At 36.1% G+C, this 16319-nt stretch overlaps 1 protein-coding gene across 1 annotated transcript in view; it reads left to right on the top strand.

Annotated features, from left to right (window-relative positions):
* The window catches only part of UXS1 (UDP-glucuronate decarboxylase 1), a 54950-nt gene that overhangs the window by 30294 nt on the left and 8337 nt on the right, over nucleotides 1-16319 (top strand). Inside the window, exons 7-10 of the mRNA XM_021538064.3 lie at nucleotides 5182-5286; nucleotides 6690-6749; nucleotides 8783-8904; nucleotides 15465-15584. Of these exons, the coding sequence (XP_021393739.1) occupies nucleotides 5182-5286; nucleotides 6690-6749; nucleotides 8783-8904; nucleotides 15465-15584 (407 nt within the window). The remainder of the gene's footprint in view (nucleotides 1-5181; nucleotides 5287-6689; nucleotides 6750-8782; nucleotides 8905-15464; nucleotides 15585-16319) is intronic.

The following is a 16319-nucleotide window of genomic DNA, read 5'->3' as shown; positions in this document are numbered from 1 at the left end:
TATTTTGTCCTAGTCACCCTAGGACAGGTAGTGTTACTGATCATTCTTGTTTAGCATTAAGGAAGACACAAGACTGAATGTTTGTGTCCAAATTTAGGTCTTGCAGATACCATATATGCTAAATTTTAGGGATTTTTTTTTTAAGCTTTTCATATAGAGAAGGGTGTATTTGGCAAACATTAGTTGCTGTTTATCTTGCAATATGTTACTTAAATCTTATGTACTTCTTTATTTGCCACAGTGTACCTTGGGTACCTGACTTCAATGTTTATGCCAGCTTCTGTGTCTGTGCTATTTTGAAATGAATTTGATTTTTTGGCCTTTTTTTCAATGAAATTGTAACATAACAGATTTATTTTTTTATTTATCAGTAGCCTATGATCTTCTGCTTGGTAAACTACTTGCTGCTGTCTTTACAGTTAATAAAATTCTACTCTCCCATGTGAGCTGCACACAAAACTTGCAGAATTTTATTGTTATAATTTGTTCTTCTGTTGTGGTCCTTAACATAACACTTTGCACAACTGTTCATAAGGTTATTTTCAATTAATTGTGCTGTGGCTTTATTGCAAACCTAGCTCAAGGCTTCGTATTAAATGTTGTAAAACTTCTTTTCTTTACCTTGTGTAACAAGAAAGAGTTGTGAAGGTCAATTACTAGATGTATTTCTTTCTGTCCTTCAGTAGATATTGTCCCAGGCACCCAGACAGTTACTCCTTTGAAAAGCTGTGGCTTGGAGAGCTTTCCACAGCTCTGGCTGGAAAAGAGTTAAATTGTCTGCTATCTTAAATAACCGTTAACTTTGTGCTACAATGCACAAGGTTGTCAGCCAAGCTGGGTAAATGACTTTGTCTAGCTGGCCTGCTGAAATTCTGCAAGGAAAAAAGAAAAGTAGGTATTTTCAGAACCTGACAGTTAATTGAAGGGAGGTGGAATGAGAAACAATTATTCTTATTTCAGCATTGTCAGTTTGATGGATCAAATATGAAATGTTTATGGTAGAAACTTTTCACCCTACTGAAATGTCCAGCATTCTCCAAATGTTTTGGGAAAATGGTGATCTTTTTCATTTGTTTGAGGTTTGATAAATGAAAGATTGCTTCCCAGGCAAGAGGCAGAGGTCCTGTCGCTGCCTTGTTGCCTGTCCTGATTCAGAAGATGGCCATCTGACACTTGGCAAATTCCCCATCTTTTGTCTCTCTGCCAGTTCTGCTCTTGCTGAAGCTTTTCCATACAGGGGTTGATTTTGGCCTTTATGCATGGGGGGAAAAGTACATTAAAACAAATGAGACAGGCAAGAATGTACATCTGGCAAGGAAAGCCTTGTTTTTTCCCCCAGCTCCTTCTTTGTTCAATTTAAAACAATTGCTCACTGGAAAACAAGGGAAGAATGAAGGACCAAAAGGAGAGTGCTTTCTTGCTTGCTTTTTCTTGCTTTCTATCTTTATTTTGCACTGTTTTTTACACTTAATTTAATGTTTAAAAATAAGTAGATAAACTAAGGAGGTTTTGGGGTTTTGTATTTTATATGCATTTGTTTTTAGCTAACAGTTGTATGACCACTTGGATAATCACAAGCCTAGTTCACTCCTTGTGGAGCAAAAGGAATGGTAATTTTTGACTTTCTGTATCTGGACTGCCACATGCCATTAAAGGAACCATTCCTATATGGGCTGCTGCATGTCAAAAATAAGCAGTATTTGAAAAGAAAAAAACAAAAATACCATAAAACAAAATTAAGTGGATAGAGAGGGAGGCAGGAAAGAGTTCCTTTCTGCTTTGACAGATCAGGATTGGGCGGTTAATTACTAACAGATCAAAATGCTTTTGAAGTTTTTTCTCTTTCCAAAAATTCCACCACAGCTTGTCAAAAACCTGATTTAGAAAGGTTGTGAAGGAATAGGAAGAAAGAAACAGCGTAAAACCCAGGTCAGACTTCATCTTTGAGTCGGTGGTAGGTGACTTCAGCAATTAAGGAGTAAGCAAAGTAAGGAGCAGTTATTCCATATCAGACTTCATCATGCAGAGCAAGCAACTAGCTTCATGTTGCAGATAGACTCCTACAAGTTTCATTTGCATTAGCAATGCAGGTAGGGCTTGGAATTAAGCCTGAACTCAGAACTTTATTCCACCAGCTCTCACTATATCAGGTCAGCTTTGGATGCTGTTTGTGTTGCTATGGCAGCTGCCTTGTGTGATAGACTCTCTCTTGGTGCTGCACCAGAGTTGATAGTGGTTTGGTGTACTATTTCCTGATCATTCAACAATAGCAGAAAACCTGCTACATGAAATTTTATTTCTCTGCACATTTTTATGTGAGAATAAATACTCAAAACTATTACACATCTGCCAAAACTGTCTCCCTTTAGCTTTCTGGGCTGTTTTGACATCTAGGCAGCAGTTCATCTCTGCTCTCCAGAGATAAACAGCTGTAGACCAAAGAGATCATGGCAACATATAAGTAGATATATTTGTGGCGTCTGGATGAGCATACTGTCAAATATCATTACTCTGTCAAGACAGTAAAACTTGCAGTAACAGTCAAGTTTGCCGTAGGAGCTCATCTTATGTTTATGTTGATAGTTAGTTGTTCTCTGGGGTGAGGTATGGCTTGAAATAATTTCTCCTTATTTTGGTCACTTGACTTTGTGAGTTTCATCAGTGAATAAAATTATTTTGCAGGATTTCTTATGTTGCAGTGATAGTGCAGGGCTGCAGTATGTTTCCGTCAGATGAACCAGTGTCTGCTTATCCAAGCTACGTTACATAAAAATCAGGTGCTGAGCTTGCGCAGTAGACAGTAGACACAACAATTAATCTAGAAAAGCTTAACTTATAGACAAGCACATTTCATCAGGAATTCAAAAAGAAATTAGGTGGAATATTTTACCATGCCAATATTGCTGGTATTTTTAAAGCATTATTACCAGAAGATGTGCTTATCTTAAGAAGAATGTAATATTTTAATGTGAAGGACATACTTGTGCTTTGAAGGCTTACCTACTTTTCATTTTTTCATTGCTCAATAGACTTAAAAAGTAAGGGATGACTTTCACATGTATAATTCAAGCTACTTATTTATGATCTTGCCCTACTAGTCTGCTTTTTTTTTAATATATAAGAGGTCAAAAAGCAAAGCATTTGCTTTGTCAAATGAAATTTGAGGATGGGAAGGAAGTCTTCAACACAAGGTGTATTGCTTGTAATATTTCAGTGTTCTCAACCAGTTGAAAACAGGTGATAACTTCATAGTTGATATTTTTTCATATAGTGATTGGGGAAATGGCTTTAAACTGTAAGAAGGTAGGTTGAGATTAGAGGTAGGAAACAGAATCTGTACTGTGAGGGTGGTGAGGCACCAGAAAAGGTGGTCCAGAGAAACTGGATGCCTGATGAACACTTGAAAGTATTCAAGTACAGGCCATGCTGGATGGGGCTTTGATCAGCCTCATCTAGTGGAATGTGTGGTAGGATCCAGGGGATCTTTAAGGTGCCTTCCAGTTCAAACCATTTATGAATTTATTTTTTCTCACTAGTAGATGTAACTCATATACAGCTTGTACTGTTCAAGCAAGTATAGTTGTATTTAAATTGAGAAAAAGAAAAGCTTTTTTTGGTTTTGTTTTTGAGTTTGGTTTTTGGGGGTTTTTTTTGGTTGTTCTTTTGATTGTTTTTTTATTTGAAAGTCAAGGGTGCTTCTGCCCTGTTTTAAGTAGGAAAAGTAATTTCACTGGAGGAAAAAGTTGATTGTGTCACAGATAATATGGAAGTTAAAGCCCCCAACAGAAGGCTATAAGAAATCAGCATGTGGTCAAAATACAGATTATTTTTTAATGCTGTGATTTTTTTTCTATTGCTTTTCAATAACAAAACACCTAAGGAAATAGAAAACATCTGTTTGACCAGTAGTGTTCTGTTCTAGGGCAAGGCAGCCTTATGCAATGCATTATTTTCTTCTGTCAGAATAGCAGGTAGCATTAACTTTTCCAGCTTCTTTCTGGTTTCAGTGTCAAGTCTTCTTTAAAAAAAAACAACCCTAACTTTTCTTTAAAAACACAATGGAGTTATTTTCCCTTTATTTTATCAGGCCATTCTAATTATTGCTTCACCTTTTGATTGCTTTTCTTGAATGACCGTGGTCTATGGGATTTTTTCTCCTTAAGCATCTCATTTGAGCTTATGTTTAATTTTTACTTTTGCAGTTGCTTATCCATGGGTGTTTTTTTAAGATAGTTCTGACTTGCTGTGATTCAAGTTACATAGAAGACGGAAAGGCATTAACATATGTACAATAGTCATGTTATGAAAGGCTTGCAGGTTGAGTTTTTGAATATCAGATACTGCCTATTGCAATGAATCCAGTTTTCATTGCTTTGTTTTTATTATAATTTAACAAATACGTTTCCAACAGTCTTTTGTTTCTAATACCTCCAGCCTTCAATGATCTCAGAAAATGAATTTAGGCTAGTTCTTTGGTTAAGTGTATTTCATAACAGGGAGTGGAGGAGTGTGTGAAATCTCTGTATTGGGTTTTGATTTGTGTGTTTGTTTTTTAAATTAAGGCTAAAATACTGTATTATCCAAAGCATTGCATATATGTGACAGAAGTAACAGGGGGAAAAAGGACAAAAGTTGCATGCTTGTATCTTGCTGTATGTATTTCATATGTAAATGATAGAAAGTTGATTAATGTTTCATTGACAGATGATCTAGAAATAAAAATACAGTATTTAATTTTCCCAAAAAGTTTATCCTCATATTGAAAAAATGTTTCTACCATTTTTGCTTCAAAATCTATTTTAAAGAAAAGTACTCTAAAGCTTGTAGCCACTTAAAAACTTGAGGCTAACAGAATGCTCCAAATACTTCTGCAGCTTCTAAACATTTTGGAAGTACTCAGCTAAATTTTTTTAAGTGGAAAAGTGTGAACACCAACACAGACATTTATATCCATGTTAACAGTGTTGATATATTACATTATGCTCTAGATTTAGTTTTACTAAAAATTAATTTTTCCTTAGATTTACAACAGGTTTGTGTTCATGTCATCTGTTGGTAGTGATACAGGAAGTGCTGAGTTCCAGTGCTAGGAAGTTCACAAAGGAATACTCGTTTCTTGACTTTCTCATTTAATATCTTATGTGAGAAAATAATAATGCTATCCCCTCCATTTTTCTGTAGTGGACCAGATCTATCATCTAGCATCTCCTGCTTCTCCTCCAAATTACATGTATAATCCTATAAAAACATTGAAAACCAACACAATTGGGACATTAAACATGCTGGGTAAGTGGAATTTTTTTTATTACTTTACTTGGTTAGACATCATATAGTCCTGACTGAGTTGCTGGGGAGAGGGGAGGATGAAGCAAATGAGTTGTATGTTTTAAAAAGTTGTTTCTTTACATGAAATAAGGTTGGGGGTATTTTTACCCTCTGAAGATTTTTGTCATTTTCCTTTAAATATAAGTGTAAATGGACACTGATAACATGGCTGTCAAAGCACAATAATTTTGTGCCTGTAAGTTGGCTATGGAGTGTGCAGTAATTACAGAAGTAATAGGAACAATTAAGAGCATGGCATTTTTATAACACAGTTGTGTTCATGACTGCTGTGTTCACTTTGGTGACTATGGGACATTCTCACAATTACCCTGAGTGTTCCTTTCCACCTCAGCAAATATTGGACTAGGTGGAACTGCCCTAGTTTAAACTCCAGACATCAGGAGTACTGCACCCTCTTGTGCATGCCTTGGCTAGCAAATTCTGAAAGAGTGTTTAATGTTGAGCATTATACTGGATAATTACAAGACAATGTTTTCAGCTTTGTCTGTTTGATGCTGGGAATAGGTCTGTAAAAAGAAGACCTCAAGCCTTCGCTACTTTTTACTCCCATCTTTCTACTATTTGGTATGATGCAGTCTGGTCTGAGTATCAGTGATCCTAAGAATTTTTATGAGTCAGAAAAGATCCTGGGCATTAGCATAGCCAAGTTTCTTATTTGGTTGATACTCTAGAGAGTACAGTTCAGAGAATCAAGTGATTCAGAAGCTGTTGAGGTACCAGAATGACAGAGGAGAGAGATTTGTTTGATTTGCTAACTTGCAGACCAGAAAGCCGTTGAAATGGAATGCAAGATAATGGAATTATCCAAGGATTTTAACAAATTTAACAAATTTGTTAAAATCCTTGGATTATCCAAGCAGTTTAAAAGGGCATGATAAAGGAGAAGTTATTGATTTTTGTCCTATAAGATGTTATTCTGTATAAGTTTCTTTACATAGCTTGTCTTTAATCTATGTAAGGAAGAATTTCGTAATGATAATGTACTATGTTACAAGATCTTGGTTTCCTAAGTGGAATGCTTCCTTGGCCTGTTGTCCTGGGGTGACTTTATGATGGAGTGACCTTTATTTAGATTGTAATAGATTGAAGTTCTTGGATCTCGATTCAGTGCAACTGCTAGTCCCAGAAGCAAACACATCACATGCAGGTGCTGCTCTGCGATTTCTTAAGTTGTCTAGTGGTGGAATTGGGAGCTATGGATGTGATTTACAGCTAAATAGTGAGAGAAATCAAAATCTCTTTAAATCAAGTAAAACAGGACCACACTAAAACAACTAGCAGGAGTGAAAGATTTTTGCACTTGCTCTAATTACATTTTTCTTTCCCCATCACCCAAAATCTAGGTTTAGCTAAACGTGTTGGAGCACGGCTGCTGCTGGCCTCTACATCAGAGGTTTATGGAGGTAAGAAGAATGAAACAGTATTTGGAGCTCTTCAGATATGACTGTGTAAAAGAATATTTACACATCTTTTGTCAGATACCAAAATGATAGATTTTCATCACTGTCTTAGATTGCTTTTTTAGGAGATGATTTTACAGTTTAAAATGTGAGAAGGGCATTTTTACAGTGCTTGCTTTATGTATTTAGTCAAGAGTGGTGGCAGGAGACTTGCAGTGTTGTCTGTTATCTTTCCTGTGTCCTGGTTTACATCTCTTTTTCCAAAGGGCTTGTGGGGAAATTGAGTGCTGTACTCTAAAGTCCAGATGCCATAATGAAAACCTGAGAAGAAAGATCATTTCAATAGTAAATATGCATATCTTTTTCCCATCACATAGGAACTGTATTGTTAAGATTTAGCAATTGCCCTGGTGTGTAACAAACAAAGGACGTAACCTGCAAGCTAAGAAACTACTGGTTATGCATGCAGGTTCTTCTGGTGTCTCTTAAAATGTAATATTTGGCAGTGCTCTCCATCTTCCTCTTAGTGTTAGAAGTGAAGGAGTGAAAGAATGATGGATAGAATGGTGATTGGATGCAGCAAAAATCTTTACCAACTTCCTAAGGTGTGTAACAGACCCTGTGCCTGATAGAGAAACTTCCTTCTGTTCTGAACTATTGCATAATTGATAATAGCAGTGTTGGAACATTAGTGGAGATACAGAGGCACAGTACCCTGCTCAGTGGGACTAGATTTGAGTCTCAGCTGAAAGAACAAACAAGTAAACAAAAAATAGTCAAAGATACAATATACAAAGCTTTGTGAGCAAAAAATGAGGAAGGACAAACAACACACCTCGATGTGTTTACATTTGGTGGAGCAACTTCAGAAGATTGAAAGTAAATGCCCAAGCAAGAGATCACTAAGATGATTGGCCAGCCAAAGTGGCCTGAGCATGTGCAGCATTCCTACTGCCTCCCAAGCCTTAGATTATCTATGGTCAGGCTTTGCAGAGAAAAATGGTAGCCCCGAGGACTCTTCTGTAACTGAACATTCTCCCTTCTGGAGCATCTCCTTTCCCACACCATCTTTTCAGGCATTTTTAAGATTGTTAGGAGCTTTTATAATCAGGTAAAAGTTGTATGCATTTATCATTACTCTGTGGCTCTCATATGGCACAAATTCATCCATAATCATGTCTGAGCAGCAGAGAATCTGGAAGGTTTAATTAGGACTGTCAAGGTTGTTTAAAAAAATTAGCTCTCAACAGTAGGAAGTTCTGTAGTAATATATGCACACTTCAAACCCAGTAGAAATTATACCATTCGAAAGACAGCAAAGGAGGAAATTTAACTAAGTGTCTGCATTTCTTCAAGCATATAAAGCACACACCATCAAGGTTCCTAGGTGATCGTTGTTTGTGTTTTATAATCAAGAACTTCTGTGCTGGATCAAACCAAAGGATTGTCTAACCTGATTGTGCCCAGTGATAGCTAGTAAAAATACCTAGGGTAGAATAGAAGAAATATAAGTGCTTTGTGGTACCTCACTCTTGCCTCTTTAAGAAACGCAGTACATCTGTATTTTCTCCATTTTTTCTTTCCTTGTTTCCTATTTTGTGAAATTTGAATATGCTTTACTTTCCTACATAACTTACAATGCCTCTTCCATAACTGCTGCCTACATAACCTGTAATGTTTCCTTTGAAGCACATCAGGTAAAAGTTGTATTTATGCCCTTGGGTAGTCTGTCTTTGCAGGGGAGAGTTGAATTTAACCCTCTTTTCAAACACTCTTAGGGAAAGCAGTTGCTGGCTGTTTGCTTGTATTCAATTATTTTATTAGTCTTTCATCTTCTGCTACTGCTGCTTTCATGGTTCCAGTGATTGCACTTTAAAGAAATTGTGTTAAAATGTAGGATTTTCTGAAATATAGAATTCAGAGAGAAGGTATGCTGATTTGTATAACACAACTTTCTACTGAAATATATAAAGGATTATATAATATATAATCCTTTTTTGATATATCATAATCTAAGGTGTTTTTTTTTCTCATAGATCCTGAAGTTCACCCTCAAAATGAGGATTACTGGGGCCATGTGAATCCAATAGGTCCAAGAGCCTGCTATGATGAAGGAAAGCGGGTTGCAGAGACCATGTGCTATGCATACATGAAGCAGGTATTAAACTTGTATCAGATTCAGTGGCTTTTCTGTAATTACTGAAGGCTCAATGTATGGAAAGACTGAAATACGTGTGTTTAGAGGGAGGAGGGCAAAAAAGAACATCTTGAGTAGGAACACTTATCCTGTTGTTGCAAAATTTGTTTTCTTTAATGGGAAGGTTTTATTGCTCTCGTCTGTTCAGTGTTTTCAAATGAGCAGTGTTCTTGTAGAAAATAAGCTTTAGTTTTCTTAATAGATATGTCTTTCAGTATAGTAAATAGTTTTTAAACAGATTAAACTGAGATGACCTTAGTGTGCTGAGAAGTCAATGGGATTGAATAAGGCTATTACTGATAAATGTGTAATGTTGAAGGAGAATAATCAAAATCAGAATATACAGGTAAGAATGGGGAAGGTCTTTAATGAGAACTTATATAGAAGCAATGTATTTTAAGCACCTTTGAAATGTCTTAAAATTATGTAGGTATAAATTAGAGACCTTAATGAATACCTAGCTTTGCCTGTTTTCAGACGAAGACAGTAAGTAACATGAGGATAAAAATGCAATTTAAAATATGTTTAAGAAATCATACATGCCAGTTTCCTTGTGTTTCCTAACCAGCAAGTAGAAATTCATCATTAACTAACATAGCATTGACTGTTTAGCTGTAAGGAAATCTTGCTTAATTGTGTTTCAGCTATGCTCTAGGAGACTATTCAATTAGCAAATGTGGCACATTAATGAAAATGGTATCAGTATTTCTTGTTATTTGCAGCTTTAATATACAAAAGTATAAATCAAACATAGTGTATTGTATTGAATTTTAAACCTTTAAATTAAAAAATTCTGAGTACTTTTATAAACCTTGAAAACAGAATCAAGCTGAAGTGTTAAGTCTTTAAGAGATGGTATTTTAGTATAGAGTAGTAATTTTGTCTTATCTCTTCTACCAGACTGAGAAGGCAGAGGTTCTGTCTCCTTTGTTCTCTTTTAAATCATTTAAGGTCCAACATGGTGACATTGCTCTTGTTCAGGATGATGTCTCCAGTATTTCACTGTAGCAAAATATTCCTTATCAGTTTGGAAACCTATTTGCAGTTGAAGGTTGCAGTTTTTAATGAGAAATTTTTTATGTGCTAGAGGGTGTTGCATTTTTTTACAGGTTTGTGGTACACACTGCGTATTCTTTTAGAAGGGCATTAGTAGGTAATTTTTAAAATCATGGACTATATCTTAAAATCATGGAGTCATGATAGCATCTCATAAGTTTTATGCAGGATTCACAATGAATAGGAAAGGTTTATAAGGTGGAACTGCAGTGCATGCATACATTCAGTAAAAACTCATGATGTAAATGACCTGTCTGTCCTAGAAGCAGCTCTGTGACATATTTTTTGTACTTTGTTATGGGTTAATGTAGTCTGCCCAAGCTTGTCCTAAGTTCAGATATATTCTGAAGCACTGTTGAGCTGGTGTGGGAAAAAGAGAGGGGGTAGGTGGTGTTTAGGTGATATGTTGTTACTAGTGGAGGAAATGTTACCTTTTGAAAAGGTCTGATTTCCTCTATGCAGGTAACCATTGTGCTTTTAAGAGGATTTTCAGGCGGAGTGACCTAGCCCCAAACAGTAGGATTTGCAGTATTTCAGGCTAAAATATTTCCAGAATCTCCCAGCTTCCATAAAAAGAAGAAACAGGCAAAGTTGTTTTGCTTTTTTGATCATTTCTTACAAAGGTTTCCATCATTATGCACATTGCTAGGTACCTTAAATAACTAATAGTGTGTCTAAAAAATGTGAAGTAAAATTAAACTTCTGCATTATGCTTCCAGACATCCTGTTTGAATCCAAATGTTTTTTGAATCTAGTCAAAGTTGACTGTTTGCTGTTGTCAGAGTTCCTGTCCTGACCAAGGCACTTTTAGTGCATTCTTTTCTCCTGGTGGTGGTGTTTTGTTCACTTATTTTGACCCTATGAATTAAGCATTTCTTGACTTTATCACCTGAAAAAGCAATGGGAGGGGAGTTTCAGCACGCAGTATCGTGGTGTGAATTTTGTGCATGCTCAGGACTTGCCATTCAGTTATCTCTACAATCTTAAAGAAATTGCATTTGGCATTCTGGAGTTACCTGGAAATCTTGGTATTAATGTTTGCTCCAATACTCTGGATTAATTTAAATACTAATTAAAATCTGATACTACCTTTGTGGCAGAGATTTGCATCATCTGCATACATGTGTTGTAAATAAAAATACACACCAGTTTAAATGCTGTGCATATTAATGGTGTTTTGTGAACTAGATTTCTTTCTTTTCTTATACTACTGAGGAAATTCTCCAGAGCTGAAGCAACACTTCAGGTTGCTAGGGAATGTTACAGGACAATTTTTCTTCTCCTTCCACTTTCTTCATCCACTTTTTCATACCAGCTATGTTACTCTGAAGGCTTTGGTGGTAAGAAATGGGCTTGGTTGTGATACAACAATCACATTAAGTGATAGTTTTGGAATTGCCTTAAAATAGCTGAAGTGTTGAACTATAAGCATTACATTTCAGCTGTAAAATTGTAGGTTGTGTTCAGGAACATGCATCATACCCAAAATATAGACTCAGGTGATTGAGGCTGTCCTTCCTAGCTTGTTTAGGAGCTTTAGTGTTTATGTAATTCATATCGCATCATCACTGTTTCTGCAAAATAATTCTAAAAATCTATTAGTAACAGAGTGTTAATAGCATTTTTTTATACAATTGACAGCATATATAAATAAAATTCCTTGGACCCAACCTCACTGTAGGGTATTGTAGCTTAAACACATCATAGATGGATCCAGTGTACATAGTGCTAGTAATGCTGCTGTGATTGCAATTCAGAGGTTTGGGAACAATTTTGAGAGTTAATGATCTGTGAAATACATGGGAAAGAATATGAATCAGTAAGAAAGTGACTATTAGAGCAAGGAATGCTGACAACAATCAAAGTAATTTTGGCTGATACACTGGTAAAGATTTGTGTCAGGTCACAGTGATACCCCTGCTACTTTCTGGACTTCCCCAGCAGAATTTTTTTAATTCCAGTTGTCTGCTGGAGAGCAGGCATTTGTAGCTTTTCCTTTCCTGATCTTTTATGCAGGGAGGTCTAACCCATACTTGCTGTTTAGATAGACTCTCAAACTTTACAAAGAAGGAAGCACTGGTAATTAATAGAAGAAGCTTGCCTGATACCCTTGTGAATTATGGACACAACATACCATATTCAAATTGTTTTGATTAAAAGAAACTTGGTATTTGAATTATATTGATCTTAATTGAATTATATTGATTCTAAGACAGTCAACACAAGGAAATATCCCTTCTTTAAAAGCTTATAAAATTAAAATATGTCTTTTTAAATTAAGGAGTTATTATAACATCCTTGATACCCCTGATAGTTCCTGGACCTGGGATCTCTAAAACTAAATCACCAGCAAAGATTCATGCTGAAAACCATGGACAGCTTTGTTTTGCAAGGGAGACTGCATAATTAATACTGCATTTTGACTGACAGCTATAGAATAGTCTTGAGTACTTATTCAGAGAAGGTATCTTTGTAAGCAATAACAGCCTTTCCTGCTTTTTTACTGTTTCTTTTTATCTGTACAGACACAGTCTCTGTGAAGAAATTCATACTGGTAAATAATAGAGTGAGGTGAAGTGTTTTGCTAGTCCACAAATCTGCATTTTATGATCTTGCTCTCAGGCTCTTTTTCTGGATTGCTCAAGGAATTTTTTTTTCTGATCAGTCTGCTGTAGGAAAGCATTGTCTTAAACTGTGAGGGCAGAAGACAGGTAATCAAATTTTAACTCAGCATTAGTGATAGATCTCAAGATCTCCTACATTTAGCAGTATAAATATGAGCCAGAGAGGGTTTTTTTTTTTCTCTAGCATGGAATAAACTGCTGTACATTACTTACTGCTGCAAATCTGGTAAGTAATTGACTTTGATAGTGGGTATATGGTAGCAGTAGTCAGTAATTACTACATGTTATTGATAATATTCAGAGTAATAGGACATAGCTAAGGCAAAGTTAATACAAAAAGGAATAGAGTTGCTCAGAATAATAAAAGGATCACTTTAATTGAGATTTTCATTAAACAGCAAAAGGAGACTTAAGACAATTTTTAAGTTACTGGCTCCAAAATCTCTTTGTCTGTGGAAGAGTTTATTTTGAGGAGACAGCTTCCAGTTTTAAAGGGGCAAATGAAAAATTAGCTGCATAGAAAATAGATTTTTCAAAGCAGTAGGCTGCAGGGAAAAGTTTTACTAGATGATACTATAAATAAAATGTTACTCATTTTAGAAGACATCATTACAGTGGGGTGAGGTGAATAAATTGAAGGGAGAAGAAATAATGGGTTCATTGTTACAAGAGTAAGTGCTTATAGAGAATGTGTTGTTTTTCTTTTCTAGATCTCTTGCTAGTTTCCAGGCAATACTGGAAAACAAGGCTGCTGCTATAGCTTGTGCACTGCAAAAGTCTTTTTGGTCAGCATTGTTTAATGAGTTATTTTTATCTTGAATACTAGCTTCCAAGTGCCTTATTTTCTGCACTTGTTATTAATGGCAGTACCTGGAAAGCCCATGTGAAATGCAACCCTTCCCTGAAGAAGTCAGTGGCCTTCTTGAGATAAAGTGCTGGGCAAAATAAAGGCAGGAGCAGCTCTGTAAGAGTATTTCCAAATGCTCTGAAGGCTTCGGGAATGGTTCTGTAATGTGCTGCTGGAGGTATACATTTGAAATATTATACTGCTATACTTTTTTAGCTAGCAAGAAATAAAGACTATGTTCCCAGCTGATGCATTTTGCATGTAAAGGGACTTCTGCTCTTTCCAGAGTCTTTTTTAGCAGGAAGGACCCAGTGGATGTTGTGAGATTATTTTTTTGCCTCTGTTGTGGATACAAGCTTATTGGACAAAGACTTTGTTTCTTTTCCTGTAGCACAATAGTTACCTCCCTTCTTACTGTTAGTTTACCATTTAGTTGCAAACAAGGTTTGATCATGACAAATGAAATCTTACCTGCAGTTAAATGGAATTGAATGTTGTTTGACTTTCTCCACTGGGAGGTGTTGGGCTTTACCTGTACTACCTAGTGTTTCTGATTTCTCAACATCAAGTAATAGCTGATGTATTTAATGTCCCTTTTGCCTGTCTCTCACCTGTGAAAAGCTAGTTCTACTGCTTTCACAAAACATCTTTGAGGATTTGTTTATGAATCACTTAGAGACCTAAGAGAGAAGGTCACATTTTCCTGCACGTGTCTCTTGTATGTGAAGCTACATTTATTTCCAAGAAAAATGTGTTTCCAGGTCTTTTCTGAGTGAAGTGTGTGTGAGCTGCAGCTTTTGGCCATAGATGTAGTGACAATGCACTTCTTCCACATGCACCCTCTTCCAAGATGAGAGCAAGCATTGGTCTATGCCTTAGTAAAATACATGGAAAATAAAAGATGTTCTGTGTACCCTCTGAAGAAATGTTACGGAAGGAATATTTGCAACTCCAGAACACTGTGTTTGTGATTTCAGTTGAATCAAAGCACACAAAGTGTGCTTCAGACAAATAGACAATTTTTTTCCAGTAACTGATACAAGAATGTCTTTTTCTGGGATGTGGAAGGACTAGGCAATTCAGGAGGATACATAGGCCTGTACTGAGGTTGATACTTTCTTCTCTACCTTGTGACTGTCATGCTCAGATGGTAGCATCTATCTGTTTACAGCATACCATATTGCTCTGAGCTCAGCAGTGTTCCATTTTAACTCACAAGGGCCAAACATCCTTCTTGTAGTCTTTATCATAAACTGTGGCTTGTCCAAATGAACGTGTCCATCAAAATAACTCGAGAGATTACTTCAGTCTGCAGTCTATAACTGTTAAAATGCTTTGTCCAGAAAGGTTCCAGTTTCACATATTTGATGCATTTTGCTTTGAAGATTTGCAAAGTATTCTCTAGAAAGAGCTTCTGGAAATTATGAAAGTGCTTTCTCAGAAAAAACTACACCATTGAAGACTTTGATTGATAGCCTAATAAGAAGGGCGCTAGAAAACATTGTGGCTGTGGTTACAAAACCACTTTATGGCCTTTGTAAAATATACTTCTTTGACATGTTCAGCTTTTCTAAAGTATGGACTTCTGTAATCTATGGAAATGCGACTATATCGGCTGATTGTGAGAGTTCACTTTTGTGTGCAAAGAAAATAGCTAAGTCCCAGGTGAAGTAAGTTGTTACTGGAAGGGTATTATTGAAACATTTTTAAAGTTCTTAGTAGAACAAATGCACATGCTGAAATCATGAGCTGTTCTAGCACTGATTTAGATTTGCATTACAAATACTGAGAGCTAGTATAAATTACCTTGCTATATCCACTACATTTTTCAGGAGGGCTGAGGAGAGATTTGAAGAGCTTCATTATTAGAAAATAGTGCATGTTAAAGCTGAAGGAGGGATTCTTGAAAAGATTTTGTCAGGGTAGAGTTTACACTTTTAGGAAGATAGATGCTTTTATTAAGGAAGTAACAATTCTTTTTTCTTTGGCTACAGGAGGGAGTTGAAGTGAGGGTTGCCAGAATATTCAATACTTTTGGTCCTCGAATGCATATGAATGATGGAAGAGTTGTCAGTAATTTTATCCTACAAGCCCTCCAGGGAGAACCACTAACAGTAAGTGATGACCTGGTGATACGAAGAACCATTCACCTTTATATCTTGTCCTGATGTGTTGCAAATGAAGATTTTAGACAATACTGATGTTCCCCTCTTCCAAAATGTAGTGGTCCCGTATACCAGACTTAAATGTGTGAAAGTACATGTCTAAAGATGTGCTCTGTTGATGGGGTTGATCTTTCCCAAATTGCACTATTTGTGCAATTTGCACAAACATTTCAGCATTCTTTGTATTGATGATATAAACAAAATCCAATCATTGCCATGCTGACTAAACTTCAGCAAGAATGTAATTATAATAGAGGTTACAATAGAATGTTCTGCCCGACATCACTTTTCTGTCAGAAATAACTGTCTGATATTGAAAATTATTAGATCTGAGAAAAGAAGTAAGGGGAGAGTTCTTTAGCTGACCAGGTCAAATAAAATGAATTAGCAGCAATAAGCAGTGACTGAGGCGTAAAAAAAAATAATCATTCTTTTATCATCACAGAATTTGGCTGACAGGAATACCAAGTATGTTGATCTCTTTAGATACTCTATGTATTTGGTCTCTCAGTTCAGAGCTCTTGTTCAAATGGAGTAAATAATCTCTTGAGAGAGCAGTGTCACTGAGTTGTAGAAATTGTGGCCTGTACAAACATGACGATAGTTGTTTTGTTATTGTGAAAGAGAGATTATTAAGAGAAACTATACTGTATTTTCCAGCCATTGCCTATATATGGGAATGAT

This window comes from Lonchura striata, chromosome 2, assembly GCF_046129695.1.
Source record: "Lonchura striata isolate bLonStr1 chromosome 2, bLonStr1.mat, whole genome shotgun sequence".
NCBI classification, from domain to species: domain Eukaryota; kingdom Metazoa; phylum Chordata; class Aves; order Passeriformes; family Estrildidae; genus Lonchura; species Lonchura striata.
This window is presented reverse-complemented; position numbering and strand designations above follow the sequence as displayed.